The 25,934-nt window shown below is 44.3% G+C and overlaps 1 protein-coding gene across 2 annotated transcripts in view; it reads left to right on the top strand.

The window, feature by feature from the left end:
- LOC134534235 (protein Skeletor, isoforms B/C) overlaps positions 1-25,934 on the top strand; it is a 168,495-nt gene that overhangs the window by 53,225 nt on the left and 89,336 nt on the right. For both annotated transcript variants that reach the window (XM_063372516.1, XM_063372515.1), the window contains exon 2: positions 24,896-25,045. In XM_063372516.1, the coding sequence (XP_063228586.1) occupies positions 24,896-25,045 (150 nt within the window). The remainder of the gene's footprint in view (positions 1-24,895; positions 25,046-25,934) is intronic.

Genomic DNA, 25,934 nt, shown 5'->3' with positions numbered 1-25,934 from the left:
GCTGCCTCTGCAATTAGCTCACAACTCACCTGGATGACTCTGGGCCAATGAGAAACTCCCAACCAAAGCTTTATCGAATCACAGGCTGCTACGTTGGGACGTCTCACAATACAGCAGCCAATGAGTGGGTGACATTTGACCGAGTGTACGTAGAACTATGGAGTTCATCCTGGAGGTCATTGAACCCGCGAATTTTTCCGGTCCCTACTCATGGGACTCGCACCACCGATGGATAGGGCCATTCACTAGACTGCAACAAGGCATGCCTGCACCAGCGGTTTCTCCCTTGTGATTGGCGGCAGTCTGCGAGAGAAGTCGTTGCCTTATTCGACCGTTTGCTTCCACAACGAATTGCTGCGATTCGTGTACAAGTCGTAAAACTTGTAGGCCCTACCTTAAAGAAACTCAACCAAACACGAAACACAGACGATGCTACAGTATTTTAACTCTCAGATAATCTCAAAATCTTTCCGTGAAAAAAAAAATGCCCTATGTATATTATATTTCAGGGCCTAATTTTTATATTTATTAGCAGACAATTGTACATCAAAATTTACTTACGGACAGGATAATTATTGTGTCATATATTTTACGCCAGAAAGCTTCAGTAAGCAGAGTCGATGTAATCAGTTGGGGAATAACTTGACTCCTTAAAGATCAGTTTTAAGTGTCAGACTCTCCGAAGGAATAATTAACACAAAGACCGCGGCAAGAGTTGTATAATTTAAATGATCTCATTTTAGTGTTTTACATGACAGCCCTTATGGCCGGTTTCAACATTGTGGTTCGTGCGTGATCCTAGTTCAAATAATGCTTCTAACCTGGTTCGTGACAGTTTTTTTTTTCTGTTTGCCACGATCGTATTTTGAGCGGTGATCGCAGATCATTGCGATCTGCGCGTCGGACCGAGTGTCCCGTCGGCTCGGACTGACGGCCAGGGATCACAACTTCACTTCAGAAGTGTTAACAAACAAATATAACATATCTTTGTTAATGTTTAATGGCCGAAAGTTTACGAATTTTCTTGTTAAACACCGAACATTTTAAGAAAACGTGGAATATGTGGCTATATTTTTTGGTGAAAGTGTTAATTTTTTTACATGTGTTAATAGGACAAAGGTTTTGGTCATGAATTATTAGCTTATACGAAAAAAAAAATTTATACGTGTGTTAATACGATAACTGTTTCCACGAAGGAAAAAAAAAGTATCCTTAAACATTGTCCTTTAATTCCTTAAAGATGAGCGCGTTCGCCACTCCCGTACGTAAGCGAAAAAAAAAAAGTTAAATAAAAAGAGTTTGAAAAACGTTCTCTTTTTTTGTTGAAATACCTTTTGGGAAACGCACTAACTGGTAGGGTTGGGTTGGTTTCATTAACGCCGTCCGACAGCAATGACGGGGAGCGCGCACGTCTAAGGAGAAAATTACTTCTTGCGGGCGTCGGAAACGTGGAGCTCCCGCGTCGCTAATTACACGGTCTCGCCCGCGCAGCGAGTTCGGGATGTTGCTATGGCGATGAGGTGACGTCACCGCGAGCTGTTCCCCAGGCCGCGCGCGGCGATCCACGGAGTCCGTGAGACACCTGCAGCGCGGCGGTGCGGTGGAACACCGCACTATTGCGGGGGCATGTGGCTCTTAAGGCCCCCGCCTACCTGGACACACACACGGTGTGCAGAGCTTCAGGAAAAAAAAAAAAACAACGCGATTTCGTAACTACCCAAGATATCCGAGTGGGGTCTGCTTACGAAAAGCATTTAAGAGTTCGCTGAGGGCCGAAAAGTACTTTTGATTTCGGATTAAGTTTTTAAACTGTTTTTTTAGAAGCGTTAAAACGGCTAAAACACGTGTTTTCAGAGTAATTTTTAGGCGTAAAACAACCAATACAGATTCTTGAAAGCACTTAAGGGACTTGCATTACATCTTTATCTTCATTTCTCTACCATATAATGTTATGGTCACCGCTCAAATTCGACAGTTATCCTGAGATGATGAGAAGACTGCGCGCCAGTTCAGAGACTTGCGCTTAGAGGCGATACCACGCTGGAAATACCAGCGATCGTCGCGCTTATCATCCCGCCTCACTAACACATATACACCCCTGACGAGGCGGGCCCCTTATCCGCGCATCACACAGGAAGGAAAAAAAAAACACTAGGTATAGAACGTTTATAGCCATTACTTACGAACTAAATATAAGACACCCATCAACGTTTATAAGTAAGTTTTAATTCTTGGCTGCTTGGGAAGAAAATAATGTAAACCCCAAAATGGCCAAATTAAGATAAATAAAGTCTACAGACCGCTACCAAGTAGACCGTGCTTCTGTGGTCTTAGAATAAAAGATAACTGTTTTAATGACATAACACTGAGTTTTCATAAATTAAGTCATGAACTTCCAATCCCAATAGGGGGGAAAACAGTACAAGTCAAAAGTTTTTTGAGAAAATGTTGTTCAAACAAAAATTTAATACATATTAAAAAAAATTCACTGTAGGAGTATGAACACATTTGAAAAATTTCATAAATAAATTTATTAAAATAACCTAAAAAAAATATACAAAATATTATTGTTGTAATACCAAAGCACAAATATAAACGAATGCTGATTCTCGCTACATTGATAGCGCGCACGCGACGTGACGATACCAGAGGAACTGTCCTAGTCCGAATATTGATGTCGCGTCTGTGAATCTTTCCACGCCTACGTCACAGATGTTTCGAACGTAATTAGCAGAGACCTGAAAAATTCGCGGGTTCATTTCGTGTTATGCTAATAATTATACCTTAGTGCGGCTTCTGCCATTGGTTCACTGTTAATCTGGAGGACTGAGGACCAATTACAGACCATCACTCACAGAAGTGTCGAATCACAGGTTACCCAGTCGAGAAGACTCACAAGTCAGCAGCCAATGTACAGGTGGCATTTGCACCAGTGTGTAGAGGATATTGGGAGTCCATCCTGAAGTTAATTGAACCCGCGAATTTTTTTCCGGTCTCTAGTAATTAGTTGGGAAAATATTTTTATTGGCGTCGCGTCGGCCTAATCGCGCCCGTCGCGCTATCGCGATACCAGCGTTAGCGTGCACTCAGTCACCTACCATCCTCTTACTCTGGCCACGGTGTCCGGGTGGTTGGATTACTAGCCTCTCTCCGAGGGCTCGAACCAGGATTTTTTCGCAAGTCGGAAACGTACGTTGTCGATGGCCTGGGATAGTGGAGTTTTTTTTGACGTGACGTCTAATAAATCGATGAACGCCGACTGCTCGCACGAAAAAGTGTCCCGTTACGCGGTGTCCCGCTACGCTTATTGTACGCTTTAGCCGCATCTATCTCTCTTCCACTCGATTGGAACAACCATCGATTTGACTTTTTCGTTCGAGGCACATTAAACTTGAAACACTCCCATTATTTTCCTACTTTTCCTATCATCGTGCTATCCTTAACAGAATAACACAGATTGGAAGAAGTTATATAGCAAACATGTATAAAAGTTATAGTTAAAATAATCCTTTCGTTAAGATAATAAACATATTTGAATTAATGAGTGCAAATAAAAGTAAATTTATCAATTAAATTGTAGATTTCATTTTACACCTTCTTTGTATCCATACAAAATAGTTATAATTCAATAAAAATGATTCAATTTTATTCATAAAAGTATGCAAACATTTAATCAATGTTTTGTTATGACGTTGTCACGTTAAACTATCGTCCGTAAACCGACTTTACAGACAAACAATTTTTTTTTGGGTGGTCCCTTTTTCCCCTCACATTTTAATTCCTCCAACACTCCATTCCAATTCCATAAATCCAATATCGTTTCGAGGAGAGTCAATGTTCACTTTTTTTTGCAAATGGAACAGAAAGTTTCACGTAAAATTACAGACTTTTTTTTGCATTTGTACATTTATAAGACAACGACTGTATCACTGGAATAGTATTCACAGTAATACTGGGGTCATTTATGCACTGTTTGTCATAGAAAGAGTCCAAAAAAAGATGAAAAATTTGAAATTAATGAATTCACAGAAAACAAGACTGAATCAGCTGATGTCGGACAAACGGAAGCAACGATGAAACAAAACTAGTATTATTGGTTCAACACAACGACGACAGCACGGGCAAAAAAATGTTGAACCTCTAAATACCAGACAGCGCAATAATTCCGTTGAAGGAACTTGGTCATGGAAAATAATATAACAACACAGTCGAACAGAGTGGGCTAGCAAAGAACGCTGTCGTGTCGTGTATGGTTTAACGCCACGGTAGGTCGCCCGCAGCGGAGGTACGCTGGTTTTGCAAGTGTCTGTACGTCGTCGGCCGAGGCGGAGAGCTTATCTGCTAGGGAACCCTTCTTTTCACAGACGAGAGAGCCAAACGTCCGATCGTGCATCTTCGTTTTTTTTGGGGGTTCATTGTAAAAGGTTAGGTTAGCTACATTATAAATACTTTAGAACATTGTGGACGGTTGATTTGGTTAGGATAGCTACATTAAAGATACTGTGAAATCATGTAAACGGTTTCGTAGCCCTAGATAGCTACATATTAAAAAGTTATTTGCTAAGCAACCATAAAATGATTTTACAGTATTTTTAATGTAGCCATACTTACCTAATATAACCAACCATCCACAATGTTTTAAAGTATTTATAATGTAGCTAACCTATCCTAATCGACAGCAAAATTTAAGGCCACGCCGGTTTATACAATGAGATAGAACGGGGGGGGGGGGGGGGGGGGGGGGGAGCGAGCATGAACTTCGGGGAACTTCGGGTGTGGCTCTCTCGTCTGTGAACATAATGCTTCCCTATCTGCTAGGCTACACTGCCGAGGGCACTCGGACACACAATCCGCCCGCCGGCCGAGAAGGAAGGGAAGAAATAATCTCTTTCTCTCTCTCTCTCTCTCTCTCTCTCTCTCCCGTCCTCTTTCGGAGGGCAACAGTTGGCAGGCTTGTCGTTTGCGGATCTTCAGATCGTTATCTCGGCGATAGCCGTGTCGTGCGAGGGGTTGATAAAGACCCCGCAGATCTGGAGGGTGGAAGTGGATAGCTGGCGAGGGGTTCATAAGCTTATTACCGGAGTCTAATGACTCACCCCTCGTTATGCGCGAGGGACTGTCTTCTCCCCCCCTCCCGGTTCCCCATCAGCCAACCTCCCCCCATCCCCGTGGAAGGGGGGGGGGGGAGGCTTCTTCTATGGGGTCGGATTTATTGATTTATGATTAACTCGCAAAGTCCTCTCGGATTTACACGATACTTCGTGATCGGACCCCATCCGCGAGTTCCCCCCCCCCCTCCCCCAGCAGGTCTTCAATATACTGCCTCGTGTACCCCCCCTGACAGCTGAACAAGACCTCTTTGTTTTTGGTGCTTAGTTGAACTGGTTCACTGGAAGATAAGGCGTGTCCGCAATAAGTGCCTTGAATGAAATACAAATATCATATAAATATTTTAAAAAATTGGTCAGATGATAGTTTATGCAAAATTTCAAGATTAAAACGTGGACCATAAAACACCCGTTTGAGATTATTTGACTATTCGTAATGAGACAATGTCAAAAATTAATTAATAATTCATCTAGGCCTAAATAAAATAAATTTTATATACAGATGTACAGAATAGATCTGGATTTGAACGACAAACTTCTGTAACGTGTTCGTCACACAAAAAAAAGTTGTAAACATTTATTGATACTTATATTCTAAAGAACTTTCCGAGACTGGTATCTGTTTTGAAATTGAAACTGAAATACATATTTTCATAGCAATTATAGTGAAAGTAGGCAATATGGAACAATGGGCGTTTGGAAAAAAAAAGATTAATTGGTAGAGACCGGAAAATTTCAGGAATTCATTTCGCGATAGGCTAATATACAAATAGTTATACCTCAGTGCTGCCTCTGCTATTGGCTCACAACTCACCTGGATGACTCTGGACTAATGATAAACACCCAACTAAAGCTTTATCTAATCACAGGCTGCTACGCTGGGGGGACGTCTCACAATACAGCAGCCAATAAGTGTGTGTCATTTGAACGAGCGTACGTAGAACTATGGAGTTCATCCTGGAGGTCATTGAACCCGCGAATTTCTCCGGTTTCTATTAATTGGGCAACACGTTGGACAGCGAATGCCGACACTTGACTTGCTGTGGTAAAGTAATTCTCGTTGAAGTCTAACTGGGGTCGTCGGCACACGTCACCAGAACTGCGAGGGAAGTTCGGTCGCTCCTGGTCGCCCGGCTGTTGCGCGACCCCTTCCAGGTCACGGGGCACTTCCCCTCACCCCCCCCCCCTCTCACCACCACCTGCAGAGCGAGCGACGGCTGTCGACGCCGAAGGGGGAAGCCTTTGGAAAGCGCCCGCCGCGAACGCCGCGTCTGTCGCCTCGATCCTGCCGCGTTAAAGAGGAAAGCAGCAGCACGTCTGTAGCCGCGGGGAGAGACGGCAGACTTGCCCTGACGTGGCGCCCGCTACACCCGTGGTGACACGTGACTGGTGCTCGACCACGTCCAGTAGCGTAGCCAGGATTTGTATATGGGGGGGGGGGGTTAAGAAGCATGGTCTCCCCCCCCCCCTGTTAAAGCGGTGGGTCGGGGGGTCCTCCCCCCGGAAAAAATTTGGATTTTAAGGTGTAAAATAGTGCTATTTGAGCAGTTTTCGGTACTTAACTTTAAATATTGTAATGGTAAAAATATTATTAATTTTTTTTAAATAAAAAAATTGTTTGAGTGATGAAGTAAGAAATTAATTAAAGATATTTTTATCAATCCAAGTGCCTTGTCCACGTCCACTCAAAATCATAAATCATGCTCGAAGCTCGACAATACGAAAAAAAAAAAAAAAGGAATTAAAATGGTTGGGTTTCGGCAGAACTGGCCTATTCCTGGAAACAATTAGCTTTAGCTTGAAGAGTTACCCAGTCACCACCTGCTTATAATTACCGCGCTGGTTAAATACAATAGGTGTAAGATATTAGAAAACTTGGGACCCGTCACGGCGTCACATACTTATAGCTTCTGCTTGCGACAGGAATGAAAAAAAATGGGGGCTAAGGGGGTGGGGGTTAGAACCCTTAACCCCCCCCCCCCTGGCTAGGCCCCTGACCACGTCTGATGATCGCCCATCTGTGCACACGAATGGCGGTTCCAGGAAGACCTCTCGGGCAGGGCTCTCACACACAGGAGGATGCAGTTAGTAATCATGACATTGCCCTTGGGATATTCACATAATATATGGTCTCAAATACTGACATTTAGTATTTTAGTACAAATTTTGATTGAAAGAAGAGTTTAGCACATTGGCGAAAGTATTTAAGTTGACATTAATATTCCCTACAAAGAAATAAGAAGTAAAATTTGGGCTCTGAAGGGGCTATTGCCCCCTGTGCCCTTCCTCTGGAGCCGCGCTATGCAGAGCTTTAGAGGCTGTTGAGGTCACAGTACATACTTCTGAAAGTCTTGGCGGGTTAGCATGAGAAATTCATGTTGCAACATGGACAGCGTCATACGACCCACTGGAAGAGGGAAGTGAAGTATAAAATGATATCGATACAAACAACATGTTTCTTGTGTATTTTAAATTCTTGCAATTATTTATTTATTTGCCTTATTTTCACATGTCACGAAGTTAAAGCGTGGATACCGCATTCTTTACGCTTGACCACACTTTGAAATTATTTTTATCACTTTTACAAATAAAAACAAAGAAGAGGCCACTTAAAAAAACAAACATAACTAATAAAATAGCTTACACATAAACTACGGAAAAGATGTATAGTTAAATAATAAAGAAATCTTTAATAAGTGCTTTAAATGGTGGTCTGATTTCTTACAGAGATAAAGTACACGATTTAAATATAAAAATAAAAAAAATATATATATATATATATAAAGCTAAACAAGGATAAAAAATTAATTTACATAAAATCTTATACAAACCACACAGTATTTACTTTTAAAAACCCATAAATCATTCATCGTTTAACTAACAACATATCAAGATTGGCTGTGGAAACAGAAAATAAAAATCCAACGCGCTCAGTCTGCTCACTTGTCTCGAGGAGAAAGCGGTCGCGAGAAGAGGGCAGTCGGGAGACAATCTGAGCGTGGGCGTTTAGAGAGAGAGAGAGAGAGAGAGAGAGAGAGAGAGAGAGAGAGAGAGAGAGAGCTGCGACGTGGCACTCGGCGCGAGGAATTGCTCGCTCTCACGACCGAACGAGCACTATATACACTCTACCCGGCAGCACAATTACTTAATTGCGATCCACGGCGCGACGACCGGGAAGGGGGGGGGGTTAGGGGTTTGGGGGGTTGGAGGGGGGGGGGGGAAAGGAGTGGTTGGCAAAAGCGTGGTTGGGGGGGGGGGGGGTATGTCCACTTTCACCGGCGATGGCTCAAGCTTCGCCGTCACGACATGAGCGCAGACTTCTTGTGCTGCACTGACCGATGCGCGGACGGCCCACACCCCAGCGTGGCTTTCAGATTGGAAACGAATAAATACCCGAAGAGGAACAAAATCTGGGATTACACTCTCCAGCGCGACGCCAGTCACGAGTCTCATGTTGGTTTGGCTTCTAAATATATATTTTTTTCCCTATACATATGTGCTGTGTTTTATATTCCGTAAACAATGATTACGGAAATTAACATAAACATTCGAATTCTTACGCAAGACTAGCGAGATATAAGGATGTCGTAAAAAAAAAATTCTGAGACAATATTATGATCCCGACTCTAAACCTGGTCTGTTAGTCGTGACGAGAAAACGGAAATATCTTGAAGGCGAGGGGGAGCTGAATTATTTCCCCTTGGAAGGGCAGCCCTTCAGGATTTTTCTTGCAATGGTTTGTTTGTACAGCGACTGGAAGGGCAGCCCATCCAAATTCTCAAAACATGTTTCTTTAAGTGTTTAAATAATCCTGAAAACTTGCCCCTTAGAGGGGCAGCCCATCAGGATTTTTTTGACAGTAGTGTTTTTGAAAGGTTTTCTGAATTGTTTCCCCTTGGATGGGCAGCCCTTCCAGTATCTCAAAATGTGTCTATTTTTGTAATTTTATAATCCTGAATTGTTGCCCCTTGGATGGGCAGCCCTTCAGGATTTTTCTGACAGTGGTTAGTTTAGTTTAGGTTAGGTTAGGTTAGGTCACTTTACAAACTAACAACTGTCAGAAGAATCCTGAAGGGCTGCCCTTCCAAGGGGCGACAATTCAGTCGCCCCGATGGCGAGTGAGACGCAGATTCGAGCAGCCAAGGCGGTGGCCTCTCGACTTGGAGGTGTTTCTCCTGCGCGCTCGCGGGCTTGTTTTCGGAAAATTGCCCGGGCGGGGGGGGGGGGGGGGGGGTTAGGGGTTTGGTGTCCCCTCAAAGCTGTGAACTAGCTCGAGCAGCCACGGGCCTCCGACCCACGCCCTCCCGCGGGGATAAATAAAACTAATTTCCGCGCCGCGAGGTCGCCAGGTGCGGGGGTTGGAGAAAGGCGCGTGGGGAAAGTAAGAGGAGAAATAAAAAAATAAAAAAAGGTAAAAGGGAAAGCGGGGATGAATAAAATTGGCGTGTTGTCGAAGAAGTGGAGGAGGAGGTAGAGGGAGGGGGGGGGAGATGTTGGAGTGACTCGCATCCCGAACCCCCCCGAGAAAGTGTAAATCAAGACTAGGTCCTCCCCCCTTCACGGTATACATCGCGCTGTTGAAAACGAACGCCACACCCCCCTCCCGCGCTATGCACGGACATAAAACGGCCTCATAAAGAAAATGAGAGAATTGAAATAGAAGCCCCGAGCAAGCCGGCGAGCAAGCAAGCAGTGGGCAAAACCCCCCCCCCCCACTCCCCCTGCCCCACACAACTCTTCCCCCTCCACACCCCTGCGAAGGCTGATATTCGTCCTCCATTACGGAAATGGGATTGCTGCGTAATGGATCGCGCGCCGGGACTCATGTTTAATTCAAATGTCAGGGGTAGTGTAGTCGCGCGGAGGGGTGGGTGCGAGGGGGTGGCAGGGGGGAGTCCCCTCCCACCCCCTCGTGGCTGTCCGGTGGTCGGGCCCGCGCGGGCGCATAGCGAGGGACGCGGGTTCGAATCCTGTACCGAGACCCCGCCGCCTCTCTGACACGCGGACGTTAAAGCTGCAATACGAAGGAAAAAAAAATGGTTGTCTGTAAAGTCGGTTTACGGACGATAGTTTAACGTGACAACGTCATAACAAAACATTGATGAAATTATTGCATACTTTTATGAATAAAATTTAATCATTTAATTTTAATAATAAAAGAATAAATACTTGAAATTATACTAGTAATCAGATTTTTAAAATGCAAGAATAATTAACCTTTATTGCCGAAATTGTTGTTGTTATAAGCAATGAAAACCACATTAACTTTTCACTTCACTTTATAAACAGTCGAGTGGAAGAGAGATAGATGCGGCGAAAGCGTACAATGAGCGTAACGGGACACAGCGTAACGGGACAATGTGCGTAACGGGATACAGCGTAACGGAACAATGTGCGTAACGGGACGCTTTTTCGTGCGTGCAGCCGGCGTTCATCGATTTATTAGACGTTGTCACGTCAAAAAAAAAGTGTTGCGCGAATTCCAAGTGCGACAGAAGTGGAACTTATTGCTTTTTAGGCATAGATAGAGATAAATAAATTATTAGTATTTTAATTGAACAAGAGATGATAATAAGGAGGCGGGTGTGATCTAAAATGAAAAAAAACGCCTTTTTTCAGCGCCTTGTACTCTTGCATCGTTCACTGGCACATTTTTAACGCCTCTTTTTGCGGTTAATTTCCACGTTGCCTTTGATAGTACAGTACGTGTTATCTGCTTATACATTTTTATTATTTTTATGCATGATTTTAAATCACGACCTGCAGGTGAATGAAATGAAAGAACAAAGAAAAAAAACTCCAACCGAACATAAATTACTCTTAATAAGTCTATCTCACATGTCTGTAAGGCCTTTTGAAATATCCAATCACAGTGTTCATATGCTAAAAATTATTATACTTATAAAGCTAACCTCTAAAGTCTTTTTTTACATTTACCAACACTGAATTGGTATAAAGTTAATTGCGAAAATCAATATCTCTTTATCACAATAATAAATAAATCGTATATACTTTAAATAAAATAGAATATGTATGGTAGCATCAATCGTTTGCCGTTACGAAAACTGAGGAGTAGACAAACACAAGCAGCGTTAAGAGAATTCCGTAGCATATCACTGATGCGTCTTTCTACCTCACCCCTGCCGTCTCCCCTTCCGGCCGTTACAAATAGCATGCAGCCCCCCCCCCCCCTTCCTACCAAGCTGTCTTCTCATTCGATCGCTAGTGCATGCGTTGGATTGGCGCCGTCGCTGACGCACTCTCCTATACCGGTTCCCCCACCACGTACCTGACTATTCCCCTCGCGCGATCGGAATTTTCGTAATGCTCAAAGAATGTATAGCCCCCTCAGAAAAAAAAACCGTTTCACTTCAAAAAAATGTTCCGTACTTTTCACAAGTTTAGTCCCTGGAAACTCAGTTGCGAACGATATAACTTTTACCATTACAGAGCAGAGATTTGTACCATTTGCAATTTTTACAAAGCTCTGCCTTGTAGTTTTACAATGTGATATCCTTGTGAAAGGCCAAACATATTTTTGTACAGTGTGGCAATTTCCCTGGTTTCTGGTGGACGCTCGTGGTGTTGTATTCTCTAGGGTCACGACTGTACACGTGCGGGGGTGCAACGAGGGGGGGTTGTCGGTTCCTTGAACCTCTTCCAAAGCACACGGAGGCGGAAACCTCAGAAAGCTTAACATTTGTTGATGTATAAACGCCCCGTGCTTTAAGCAGAATCGCACCCAAACTGTAAAGAACTGACGACAGCAACATCTACAGAAATTCAGGGAACGGTTTAAAAGTAGCTTTATTAACTATTGGAAGTACTAGGACCACGCAAAGCATTAAATGTCCGGGTAAAGAATCCCTACCGCAGTATTTACTGCGAACACTATTTTGTAGTGACGCAGAGGTTTGTTTTTGACGTGATAACGTCTAATAAATCGATGAACGCCGGCTGCACGCACGAAAAAGTGTCCTGTTCCGCACATTGTTCCGTTACGCTGTGTCCCGTTACGCACATTGTTCCGTTACGCTGTGTACCGTTACGCTCATTGTACGCTTGCGCCGCATCTATCTCTCTTCCACTCGACTGTTTATAAAGCGAAGTGAAAAGTTAATGTGGTTTTCATTGATTATTACAACAACAATTTCGGCAATAAAGTTTAATTATTCTTGCATTTCAAAAATCTGATTACTAGTATAATTTCAAGTATTTTTTTCTTTTATTATTAAAATAAAAATGATTCAATTGTATTCATAAAAGTATGCAATCATTTCATCAATGTTTCGTTATGACGTTGTCACGTTAAACTATCGTCCGTAAACCGACTTTAGAGACAACCAATTTTTTCTCCTTGTAAATGTACGGATTCACGAAAGTTTCGCAGAGTGCGCGTGTGTGTGTGTGTGTGTGTGGCGATCAGCGGCTCCTGTATCGGCGATGTTGCGCGACAATGAGCGGCGAGTTGCCTCGCTCACCCTCCCGCTACCCTCCCTCCCCCCCAAAACACCTAAATCGATAAATCAAGGAAGGTTTTCTGCTGATGCGGCCGTGCTCGCTACTCGACGGGCCTCCCCTCACAGACTGCGTGACAGCAACCACTCTTCCCCCCCCCCCCCCCAGGAGACTTCATTTACATGCCCCCCCCCCCCCCCCTCCGAGGCCCAGTCGCCCGCGGGACTACTCCCAGTGTCTGGCCAAGTCGCCTTGCAGGCCCGAGACAAGACCTGCTTCGCTCGCACAGACCGTTCCATTTTTTTTTAAGGACCCTAAAACTTCGCGGTTTCACTTCGTCATAGGCGGACGCTGCCGATTCATCATATTGCCATCCGGGGCAGTAAGCGTGGGCGAGGCTAGAAACCGAAGTTTCTATAACTCGCCAAGTGCACAGTAATTCAGGTGCACCCCCACACTGGTGAAGAATCATTTGAATCGACGGTGGGGGTGCGTGTCTTGTGGGATAGGTTTGGCACACGGGCCTGTGTGCGCGCTGGTAGGTCATAGGCAGAGACTGGAAAAAATCGCGATTTCGACGACCTCTAGGATAGACTCCACAATCCTCTACACACTCCGGCAAATGCCACCTGCTCACTGGCTACTGACTCGTGACACCTGTCAACTGGGACGCTTGCGATTCGATACTTCTTTGGTTGAATTTTTTTTCATTGGCTCAAAGTCTTTCAGATAAACTGTGAGTCAATCACAAAGGCAATATAAAGATACAGTTGTTTGGATTATAGCAGATCATGAAATGAACCAGCGAAATTTTCCGGTATCTAGTCATAGGCTATGTGATTTGTATTTTAATCGTGATTAGTACTTGACTCTTGATTTCTACGATCCTTTCTTCCCTGTTAGGAGCCCGGGGATTTATAGGATTCATTCAGCAAGAAAGTTATCTTGAAACACATCTATAAGTAGGGGTGAAATAAAATTCTGTAAAAATTCAAGCCCAGTCCACGTGTGCGTGGTTGGATGTTCGAGAATGTTCGACCACCGACCGTGCCCAGAACACATTCACCGACCCAAGGCGCCGGGGGAAAAGACGTCAACGGCTGCGCGCGCCGTTACGATAGTATAAAATACTAGCTGCAGTATCAGGCGTTGCCCGGGCTAAACACAGGGTGACATGCGGTCCGCCAGTTACAGCGAAATGGATAGCGCTACATGTATGTCAGAGTGGCGGACACAGAGAAGTGACACAAAACACCTGCTTGTATGTCTGACCTTTGAGTTTCTGTTTACCCATGACGATCGGGAAGCTTTCTTTTCACAGACGAGAGAGCCAAACGCCCGATCGTGCATCTTCGGTTTTTTTTTGTTCATTGTAAATAAATATGGCGGTTTTGATAAAAGGATACTAATGGTCAATTAGGTTAGGTTAGCTACATTATAAATACTTTAAAACATTGTGGATGGTTGATTTGGTTAGGATAGCTACATTAAAGATACGGAAAAAAACATTAACTTCGGGGAACTTCGGGTTTTGGCTCTCTCGTCTGTGAAAATTTGGCTGCCCATGACGATCGGTTGAACGGTTTAGAAGTTGATGCGCTGCAGCGCCATCTAGTGGCGAGTTGTAGCGAAATGGATGTTCCGAAAATATTCTCCGTGTTCAACTATCTATGAGTTTATCAACGTCGTACGTACCAACATACTTCAAAATTTTTAGTTCGTATGTATTCATGCAGCAAGTCTCTGTAGTTTGTGATTTACGTTGTATTATCAAACACACAGTTTTGGGAGTTTCTTGATAAACAAGTAATAAAAATTACATATTTTTAGATACTAGAATATGGTGGTGCAAATGTTACAATACACTGTTGTATAATGTATGAAATAATAGTTGTTGTCCTATGCAAAATAGCGGACTTAAAAAAAATTGGTTGTCTGTAAAGTCGGTTTACGGACGATAGTTTAACGTGACAACGTCATAACAAAACAATGATGAAATGATTGCATACTTTTATGAATAAAATTGAATCATTTTTATTGAATTATCACTATTTTGTATGGATACAAAGAAGGAGTGAAATGAAATCTACAATTTAATTGATAAATTTACTTTTATTTGCACTCATTAATTCAAATATGTTTATTACTTTAACGAACAGATTATTTTAACTATAACTTTTATACATGTTTCCTATTTAACTTCTTCCAATCTGTGTTATTCTGTTAAGGATAGGACGATGATAGGAAAAGTAGGAAACGAACGGGAGTGTTTCAAGTTTAATGTGCCTCGAAAAAGTCAAATCGATGGTTGTTCCAATCGAGTGGAAGAGAGATAGATGGGGCGCAAGCGTACAATGAGCGTAACGTGACAATTGCGTAACGGAACAATGTGCGTAACGGGACACTTTTTCGTGCGTGCAGCCGGCGTTCATCGATTTATTAGACGTTGTCACGTCAATAAAGCAAACCTCTAGAAGAAACGCTTTTGTCCGTGTTACGTGGATGTGAACACACAGAGCCTGCCTCACGGGACGCACAGAGCGTGGCTGGATGACTGGAGGGGAAACTAATAACACGCGGAGGCTCTCTCTTCGACGCGCACCCCCCCTTGAGGGGTGGGGGGGCGGAGGAAAAGAGGAGTAAGATGAAGAAGAAGTTGAGCCGAGGCGTCGCTGTCCGCCGCGCCGGCGAGCGTCTGCCGTTATAATCGCGTCCTCCTCCCCCACCACCCGGGGTGTTCGTGCCTGATCGACCACAATATCATCAAGTTCCTCCCCTCTCTCTTCACCACACCCCTCCCCCCCACGGCGACCACGGGGGTCCTTTGATGTGATGAGGTCCGCGTCGCCGGAGGACTCGGCCCGACCGCTGCAGCTGGCTGGCGCCGGCGTTCAGCCCTCGGCTCTGTTAACTTCTCCTGTCGCTCCGCAGGGGCTTAACTTCTCGCCGCGGACCTGTGGCCTGCAGGCATTCTTCTCGGCGGTTGTCTGTCGGGAAGCCAGGTGGGGCTCCTCTGGAATGCCTGTCCATTGTATTATTGTTCTATGACGAAACACAGAAGAAATAAAATGAAGTAAAAAATTGGTTGTCGGTAAAGTCGGTTGACGGACGATAGTTTAACGTGACAACGTCATAACAAAAAAAAAACATTGATGAAATGATTGCATGATTTTATGAATAAAATTGAATCATTTTTATTGAATTATAACTATTTTTTTATGGATACAAAGAAGGAGTGAAATGAAATCTACAAATTAATTGATCAATTTTAATTTTATTTGCACTCATTAATTCAAATATGTTTATTACTTTAACGAACAGATTATTTTAACTATAACTTTTTATACATGTTTGCTATTTAACTTCTTCCAATCTGTGTTATTCTGTTAAGGCTAGGACGACGATAGGAAAAGTAGGAAACGAATGGGAGTGTTTCAAGTTTAATGTGCCTTGAAAAAGTCAAATCGATGGTTGTTCCAATCGAGTGGAAGAGAGATAGATGCGGCGCAAGCGTACAATGAGCGTAACGGGACAATGTGCTTAACGGGACACTTTTACGTGAGTGCAGCCGGCGTTCATCGATTATTAGACGTTGTCACGTCAAAAAAAATATTACAGTCCACACAGTTTCCCCGGGAATTGTTTCGAAAATGGTATGAAATAATTAACTCGGCGCTGCCTCTAGCGGTTGCTCGGGGAACTACGCGGCCTCCTCTGGAGCGAGGCGGGACGTCCCGCGACGCGAGCGACGCGACGCGGCAAATTGGCGAGCGGCCGTGTCGCGCGACAGCCGAGCCCGCCACTCACACGTCGATCCTCGTCGCTGCAGCGGCCCCCGGCGGGCAATCGGCGAAGTTAGGGTAGTGGAGGGGGAGGGAAAGTTGGCGGATAATTGTCTTCGTTTGCGCGCAGCAGTTGCCGCGCCCGCGTCTCTTGTAGCGAGACCTGCCTCCTCCCTCCCTTCGCCGACACTTCGGCGCTGCTTCAGTGCACGCTGTTATAACAACTAGAGACCTGAAAAAATTCGCGGATTCATTTCGTGTTATGCTAAAATTCAAAAATAATTATACCTTAGTGCTGCTTCTGCCATTGGTAAACTGTTAATCTGGAGGACTGAGGGCCAATCAGAGACCCTCACTCATTGAAGTGTCGAATCACAGGCCACCCAGTCGAGACGACTCACAAGTCAGCAGCCAATGTACACGTGGCATTTGCCCGAGTGTGTAGAAGATATTGGAATCTATCCTGAAGGTCATTGAACCCGCGAATTTTTCAGGTCTCTAGTAATAACTAGAGACCGGAAAAATTCGCGGATTCCTTTCGAGACAGGCTGGAATCCAAACTCGTTTAGCTTAATGCTGCGTCAGTGATTGGAACGCAATTTACCTGAAGGACTCTGAGCCAATGGCAAACACTCAAAAAAAGAAGTATCGAATCATAAGAATCGCAGTAAACAGGTGTCCCGAGTCGGCAGCCAAAAACCAGGTGATAGTTGCCCGAGTACATAGAGAATCGTGGAGTCTATCCTAGTGGTCATTGAAACCGCGAATTTTTCCAGTCCCTAGTAATAACAGACCAATTTTCCAACGAAGAAGGCACTGGATACTAACGTAGCGCCAGATGACTGGATTTTCATGTGAACTATGTGGTCTTCCGACCTCCGGATGCTACGCACCTGGAGGGATCAGGATTTTTTCTTCTTTTTGCTGTGGGTTAAGTGGTTTAAGAAGGTTTCGTTAAATCTACAACCTTTAAATATTCTAACACTACGGAAATTGTCTGGAATAATTTCTGTGCTTGTTGCGTGAAGGGGGTTAAGTCACAAATGGTTAAAAATTGAATTGTGAGATTAGAGGCATTATTTTAAAACAAATTAATGAGTTTCCGAAGTTCTAAAGCACTTAATAAAGCTTAAAAAACTGACTTCAAAAAACCTGATAATTTTCAATCGCGATTTTCTCAAAACTATGATTTTGGACTTAACCCCTTTTACGCAAAAAGCACAGATTTGTAACAAGTGTTTATTCGTTAATTTAAGAATTTTAGATAAACATTTTTAACATTGCGCAAAAGCCAGAAGATCGCCAAATAAAACAAGCAGTACGGCATGATTGTTGTACCACCGTCTACTAAAATCTTTTATATAATAAATCTCTATTATTTTTTTCTTCAATCCTGTAGTAAGTCATTTCGTGTTATGCTAAAATTCAAATAATTATACGTTATTGCTGCTTCTGTCATTGGTTCACTGTTAATCTGGAGAACTGATGACCAATTACAGACCCTCACTCATAGAAGTGTCGAATCACAGGCCACCCAGTCGAGACGACTCACAAGTCAGCAGCCAATGAACAGTTAGCATTTGCCCGAGTGTGTAGAGGATATTGGAGTCCATCCTGGAGGTCATTGAACCCGCGAATTTTTCCGGTCTCTACTGATATTCATTTAGTTCCACGCTAACATTTACAGTCCTGTCCATATTTAAAAAAATATAAATTCATCATTGGCAGATTATGTTTTGCATAACCTCTCCTTTCGATTGTGTCGATGTGAATTTGGTCAAGCTAATTCTAGCTGGTAGTTAAGTGGTCCACAGGTGAAGAGGGAAGTGACGGAACAATCACGGGACAATCACCAGAATAATGCAAATGTATACATTTTTGCAGTCTACCTTGCAACCAAACGAATCCCCGAAATATCCGCCTCTCTATAGATAGCTCTCAAAAGCAGTACCATTGAGCCTATGTTGTTCTATTTACAGCGCTTGAAGACAACTTCATGTGGTTTTGAGTGTTGCTTAACAAAATATATGAGTAACTCTACGAGTAACAGTTGCGGAATGGATTCCGATGACGTATAAGTAGGGGCAGAAATGTTTTGCGAAAATATTTTGAGCGCCTGTTAGAACGCAACGAGGTATACCCACACCAGCGGTTTCTTCCTTGTGATTGGGCCAGCCGTCTGCGAGAGAAGTCGTTGCCTTGTTTGACCGAACCACTCTGGACGCGTTTGCTTCCGCGCTGAATTACTAGAGACCGGAAAAATTCGTGATTTCTTTTCGTGATGCGTTGGAATTCACATAATAATTATACCTTTAAGCTGCTTTTGCTATTAGCTCAATGTTCGCCTCCACGGCTCTAGGCCAATGAGAAACCCTCAACCAAAGAGGTATCGAATCACAGGCAAACCAGTAGAGATGACTCGCAGGTCAGCAGCCAATGAACTGGCGTTATTTTCCTTGGTATATACAGGACTGTATAGTCTATCCTGAAGGTCATCGAAACCGCGAATTTTTCCGGTCCCTATGAATTACTGTGATTGGCGTTGTAACAATCGACATGCACAGCGAAAGAAACTCACCCAATCGCGAAACACCGTTTTTTTTAAACTTTTATCTAGTCTCGGACTCTTTTCGCGAAATGTGCATGGCCCTACGTCGCGGTTGTAGCGAGTCCGTGCTCCGTGCCTTCCACTCAAGGCCCCGTGCCTTATGGATAGGGACCGGAAAAATTCGCGGGTTCATTGACCTCTAGGATAGACTCCGCAGTACTTATCAAAAACTCGGAGAAATGACACCTGTTCATTGGCTGCTGATTCGTGAGACGTCTTAACCAATTTTTCCATGATTCGGCACTTTCTTGGTTCAGGTTTTTTCCATTGGCCCGAAGTTCCCCACATAAAATGCGGGCCGATCGCAGAAGCTGTACGAAGGTATACTTTTTTCGGATGTCAGTCTATTGCGAAATGAACACGCGAATTTTTCAGGTCTCTACTTGTGGAATTGCGGCAGGACGTGCAGCCTGTGGCGCGCGGGAGGACTCTGTCGTCTGACGTTCAGCTCGGCGAGGGTGCGAGTGCAGATGTCGCGAGGGTGGATGCTGCACCGCGCAATAATGGACCGGGGCTGCTTCCCCGCGGGTCGCCGCGAGCACACGTGATGGATGGGGGACCTCCCTTGGAGGGTCGGGAGGGAAGGAACAGCGGGTTCATTACTTAACATGGTATATACTTCCAGCGCTTGTGTGTGCACATGCTAATTCTTGACGTCCGTTGAGTCACCCGACACCCGCCAGGGCTCGCCTGCTTGCCGAAGGAGATCCGGGTTCCACTCCCGGCCTTCTCGCAGGCGTATGAAACGTGGCGGACGTTGTCGTGAGCTAGTGCGGGTTTTCTCGGGGTCCTTCTCCTTCCCTCCTCCCGAACCAATCTATTCATAGAGACCGGACAAATTCGCGAATTCATTTCGCGATAGGCTAAAATACAGATAGTTATACCTCAGTGCTGCCTCTGCTATTGGCTCACAACTCACCTGGAAGACGCTGGGCCAATGAGAAACACCAAACCAAAGCTTTATCGAATCACAGGCTGCTACGCTGGGACGTCTCACATTAGACAGCAGCCAATGAGTGGGTGACATTTGACCGAGTGTACGTAGAACTATGGAGTTCATCCTGCAGGTCATTGAACCCGCGAATTTTTCCGGTCCCTAGATATTCCATCGGGTCATTCAGGACGCGTTTGCTTCCGCGCTGAATTGTTGTGATTGGTGCGTTGGCAATAGGCATGTGCCTGAAAGAAACTCGACCAACAATTACGAAACACAGACGATGCAACAGTGTTGCTAGTCTCAAAATCTTTTCGCGATTTCGATGACCACTGGGATGGACTCCACAATCCTCTACATGGTCGGGAAATTGCCACCTGCTCATTGGCTACTGACTTGTGTGACCTGTCAAATGGGATGCCTGCGATTCGATATAAATATTTTTTTTTGTTGAATGTTATTCCTTGGCTAGAATTTCTCCAGATAAACAGTTTTGTCCAGTAACAGAAACAGCAAAACGGTAAACGTGTTTTAATTCCAACTAATTTCGAAAATGAATCCGCCAATTTTTCCAACGAAACGCGCGTGTTTCTAATACGCTAGCCAGCGCAGAGAGAACCGAACCGAACGTGGAAACATTTTGTCGAGCTGCAGCGAGCAGTGGGATTTTCCTCCGCGACATAAACTTTCCCTGTCGATGAGATTATCATCGATGCACCACGGTTTCCCGACAGCGACTGTACCGCGCCTCGCCCGTTAAAGGGGTTGGTAGGGGGAGGGTGGAGGGGTGGGGGATGACGCGAAGACGATCAACCCCGTAGGCTGTCACCCTCCACGCTCGCTCAACCCCTCTCCTCGGGCGAAATACCATTTAGTAAATTGGTTCTCAAACTCGGCGCGGGGAGCGCTAACTGTTGTCAACTCCGTTTTGTGTTTTGTCTCACAATTTTTTTTATTTTACTTCTCCTTCTCCTTTCACGTCCTCTCGCGGCGTGGCTTGAATATATGACAATTTTTTTTCCTCCTTCTCTCTTCGTCCTTACTCGTCGGGTCTCTTGGGGTGATGGGAAGGGGGAGGGTTGAAGGAAGTTGTAGACAATGTCGTGGCGGCTCCAAAAGGATTTCCCCGACAGCATTCCTATTACATTTGGCGCGCCGTGGTTTGCGGCGGTGGCGCTAGGCGGCGGGCGCGTCGCCGGGATTCCCGCCATTCCACCGCGCGGCGCGGGCCCCACCCCTGCCTCCCCCCCTCTCGCGTGGACCTAGGCGACCTGCGACCTCCAGCGGGGAATCTTAACATAACTTAGAAACACACAACTTAGAACAGTCATAACTTATAAACACGTAACTTAGAAACACGCAACGCAGAAACACACAACTTAGAATGTCATAACTTAGACAGTCATAACTTAGAACTATCACAACTTAGAAACACACAAATCAGAACTGTCATAACTTAGAAACACGCAACGCAGAACCACACAACTTAGAAACGTTATAACTTAGAAACACAGAACTTAGAACAGGCATAACTTAGAAGATTCTATCTTGTGTGTTTCTAAGTTATGTCTCTAAGTTGTGTGTTTCTAAGTTGTGACAGCACCCCCCTCCAGCCTCCAGACGCTAGCATTACCAGCGCCGCAACTCGGAAAACAACCTGTACCAGCGGTTCCCAAACGGTGGGTCGCGACTCGATCCTAAAACTATCAGAAACCATCGAATAAACCCATCACAAAAGATAAGAAAAATCGAAACAAATTTGAATTGTGTGCAAACACATATATATTGTTGAATAAATAACCGTTTTGCTACAAAGTGCCTATATTTTGTCAACCATTTCCAAATCAAAACACAAATTGTTCATCAAAAATCAATCTGTATCTTAAAAAATATATATTTTTTAATATTTAATGGTAAATTATACATACATAAGGAAGGGATACGATAAAAATAAGGTTTTTTACTCCACCATGGACCGATAGACCGTGGAGGTATTCCTATAAGGAAAGGTGGGTCGTCAGCTGAAAACGTTTGGGAACCACTGACCTATACGAATAATAATGTAATTGTTCGTTCGTTCAAAAGCTTAATTCAACGAAAGTTCTTCATCTTTTACTTCGAAATTTTGACACCAAACGTTGCGTTTGAATACGTGAGTGTTTTTATATCCCTATGTCGCACCTGTGACAGGTAAAAAAGATAGAGAAAAATATAGATAGGTAAAACATATATATTTTTAAATAAAGATATATATAGGTGTATAGAGTAGAGATAAAGAGATATAGGTATACAGATAATGATATATAGATAGAGAGGTATATGTATAGCAAGAGATAGAGAGATAGATAATTAGAGAGAGAGAGAGAAAAAAAAGGATAGTGATATGCTTTGTATATGTGTAACTACTTAAAAAAAAAATTAAGGCATTGCAAAGTATGCCAGGCATTAATAATAAATTTTATTTCCTCATTTTTTCATTTTGTTTACAATTCACTAAATTAAATAGGGAAATGTAACACTCACAAAAGCAAGCTTTCGTGAGAGTGCATCTAATCACTTTAATCTACGTGCGGTATTTTCACTAAACTAAATATTTAAAAAATTATGACAATTGACAGATAAACAAATAAAATTATCTTAAGAAATCTTAACATAAGTTTTATAAAGATTAAAGTTTAAAAGAGCAATTCAATTAAATGCAAGATAAAATATAACATCGTTTCAGAAAAATCTATATTTAAAAAAAACCAAAAAATTATTTTTGTAGGAAAATTACAAGTACATAAATTACTACAATATATATAACCTTACTTAAATATTACATAAATCTGTTCTTCACATAAATTATTCAGCCAAAGATTGACATATTTTTGAACTTGAATATATATATATTTTTTTGTTTTCATTTTTCAGGAAGAATTAGAGTGATATTTAGAGGCAGGCAAAAACTCTTAAAGCTGTATATCCAGTTGCAGGTCAATATTTTATACAATGGATATTTGTCAAGTTAGCTCCGTTTGGTAATTTAAAAAATTATCTCGTGAGAAAAAGGTTTTTATCGACAGTGTTCGTTTACTACGTATCTACTTCACATTTTCACATAATCGCCATTCAGTTCAAAGTACATACTTTTGGCCACGTTGCGCCAGTTTCTTCAACCCCTCTGCATTTCACCGCCTGGAAATTGAACCAATTGACAATCAGTAATTTTGTAATTTTTGTTGTCATTGTTAACTCACATTGTATTAAATAATGAAAAATGACGGTCTTTACGTCCAAAAAAAGGTAGCCATGGTATGTTTTCTGGAGATGATTACTCAGCGGCTATAGTTAAAGACCTGTAAAATACGCGATTTCAAATCCCTAAAGGATAGACTCCATGATCCTCTACGAACTCGTGCAAATTACATCTGCTGATTGGTTACCGACTCGTAACACCTGTTGACTGGAATGATCGTGATTCGCAAAATTCTTCTGTTAAAGATTTTTCATTGGCCCAGAGTTCTTCAGATAAACTGTGGCCCAATCACTAAAGCAAAATAATGTCAAAAGTATTTTGACTCTATCCTATCGCGAAATGAATCCGCAAATTTTACAGGCTCCACGCATTGCGTATTCGAAGTCCGTGATGCCTTGATGCCTATGGCCAAGGAGGAAGGCCCATGTCCCACTCTAGTTATGTCCCTGTTCTCCCACCTCTTGCTACTGCTGGAGCCAGTGGTTGTGCTGGTGACAGTAGTAGCACTGGTGCCAGTGGTTGTGCTGGTGATGTAGCATGTGTAACAGCGGATTGTGCCCGTGCCAATGGTAGCGCTGGTGATGTAGCCCGTGTAACAACGAGGTTGTGCCGGTGCCAGTGGTAGCGCTGGTGATGGAGCCCGTGTAACAGCGGGGTTGTGCTGGTGCTAGTGGTAGCGCTGGTGATGGAGCCCGTGTAACAGCGGGGTTGTGCCGGTGCCAGTGGTAGCGCTGGTGATGGAGCCCGTGTAACAGCGGGGTTGTGCTGGTGCTAGTGGTAGCGCTGGTGATGGAGCCCGTGTAACAGCGGGGTTGTGCCGGTGCCAGTGGTAGCGCTGGTGATGTAGCCCGTGTAACAACGAGGTTGTGCCGGTGCCAGTGGTAGCGCTGGTGATGGAGCCCGTGTAACAGCGGGGTTGTGCTGGTGCTAGTGGTAGCGCTGGTGATGGAGCCCGTGTAACAGCGGGGTTGTGCCGGTGCCAGTGGTAGCGCTGGTGATGTAGCCCGTGTAACAACGAGGTTGTGCCGGTGCCAGTGGTAGCGCTGGTGATGGAGCCCGTGTAACAGCGGGGTTGTGCTGGTGCTAGTGGTAGCGCTGGTGATGGAGCCCGTGTAACAGCGGGGTTGTGCCGGTGCCAGTGGTAGCGCTGGTGATGGAGCCCGTGTAACAGCGGGGTTGTGCTGGTGCTAGTGGTAGCGCTGGTGATGGAGCCCGTGTAACAGCGGGGTTGTGCTGGTGCCAGTGGTAGCGCTGGTGATGGAGCCCGTGTAACAGCGGGGTTGTGCCGGTGCCAGTGGTAGCGCTGGTGATGGAGCCCGTGTAACAGCGGGGTTGTGCTGGTGCCAGTGGTAGCGCTGGTGATGGAGCCCGTGTAACAGCGGGGTTGTGCTGGTGCTAGTGGTAGCGCTGGTGATGGAGCCCGTGTAACAGCGGGGTTGTGCCGGTGCCAGTGGTAGCGCTGGTGATGGAGCCCGTGTAACAGCGGGGTTGTGCTGGTGCCAGTGGTAGCGCTGGTGATGGAGCCCGTGTAACAGCGGGGTTGTGCCGGTGCCAGTGGTAGCGCTGGTGATGGAGCCCGTGTAACAGCGGGGTTGTGCCGGTGCCAGTGGTAGCGCTGGTGATGGAGCCCGTGTAACAGCGGGGTTGTGCTGGTGCCAGTGGTAGCGCTGGTGATGGAGCCCGTGTAACAGCGGGGTTGTGCCGGTGCCAGTGGTAGCGCTGGTGATGGAGCCCGTGTAACAGCGGGGTTGTGCCGGTGTGCCGCAGGTCTGCCGGCGCGCGACTCGCAGGAGCCCTACTACGGCAAGCTGATCGGCAAGCTGGTGGAGTACGCGCACGGCATCACCGGCACCGCCTACGCCGTCGACGAGAACACCATCTTCATCAAGGGCTTCTCCTACGACGGCACGGGACCTGGTGGGTTTGCCTCGGCGACCCTGTCGACTCCAGACCACCCATAGAGTATACCCAGTTCCGCGGCCAGTGGTCAGTATGGCACTGTCCAAACATTTTGGTAATGTTCACTAGTAGAGGCACCTTTAAAACTGTTTCTAAAAACATTGTTACTTTTCAGTAACAAGTGACCACATTCTTATTGCATCAGCGACCGTGTCGACTACAGACCTCCCATTGAGTATACCCAGTTTCGCGGCCAGTAGAAAATATTTTGGTCAGTATGACACTGTTCAAACATTTTGGTAATGTTCACTGGTTGAGGCACCTGTCGAACTATTTCTAAAAAACATTGTAGCTTTTCAGTAACAAGTGACCACATTCTTATTGCCTCAGCGACCGTGTCGACTCCAGACCTCCCATTGAGTATACCCAGTTTCGCGGCCAGTAGAAAATATTTTGGTCAGTATGGCACTGTTCAAACATTTTGGTAATGTTCACTAGTAGAGGCACCTTTAAAACTATTTCAAAAAAATCATTGTAGCTTTTAAGTAACAAGTGACCACATTCTTAATGGCTCAGCCGAATGGGGAAACAAATACCGCAGCCTAATAATTGAGAAGAATCGGGCGAAACGTTCAACACAGTTCGCGTAAGCTTAACATACAGTAAAATTTAGCTTAATTCAGGTTTCTCTCCGTTATAAAGACAACCAAAAAATTGCGTGGTCCCTACTAGTGATGTAACGAATATTCGCATTAGGATTCGCTAATATTTGCATATTTCAGTGCGAATATTTTGCGAATATGAATATAAGAAAAATTAATAGGCTAATTTTAGATGTGAAAATAATATTAAATAAGATAAAACAAATTATAATTTTTATTACATTTTTATTCGAAATGTTTTTCAT

This window comes from Bacillus rossius, chromosome 7, assembly GCF_032445375.1.
Source record: "Bacillus rossius redtenbacheri isolate Brsri chromosome 7, Brsri_v3, whole genome shotgun sequence".
NCBI lineage: Eukaryota > Metazoa > Arthropoda > Insecta > Phasmatodea > Bacillidae > Bacillus > Bacillus rossius.
This window is presented reverse-complemented; position numbering and strand designations above follow the sequence as displayed.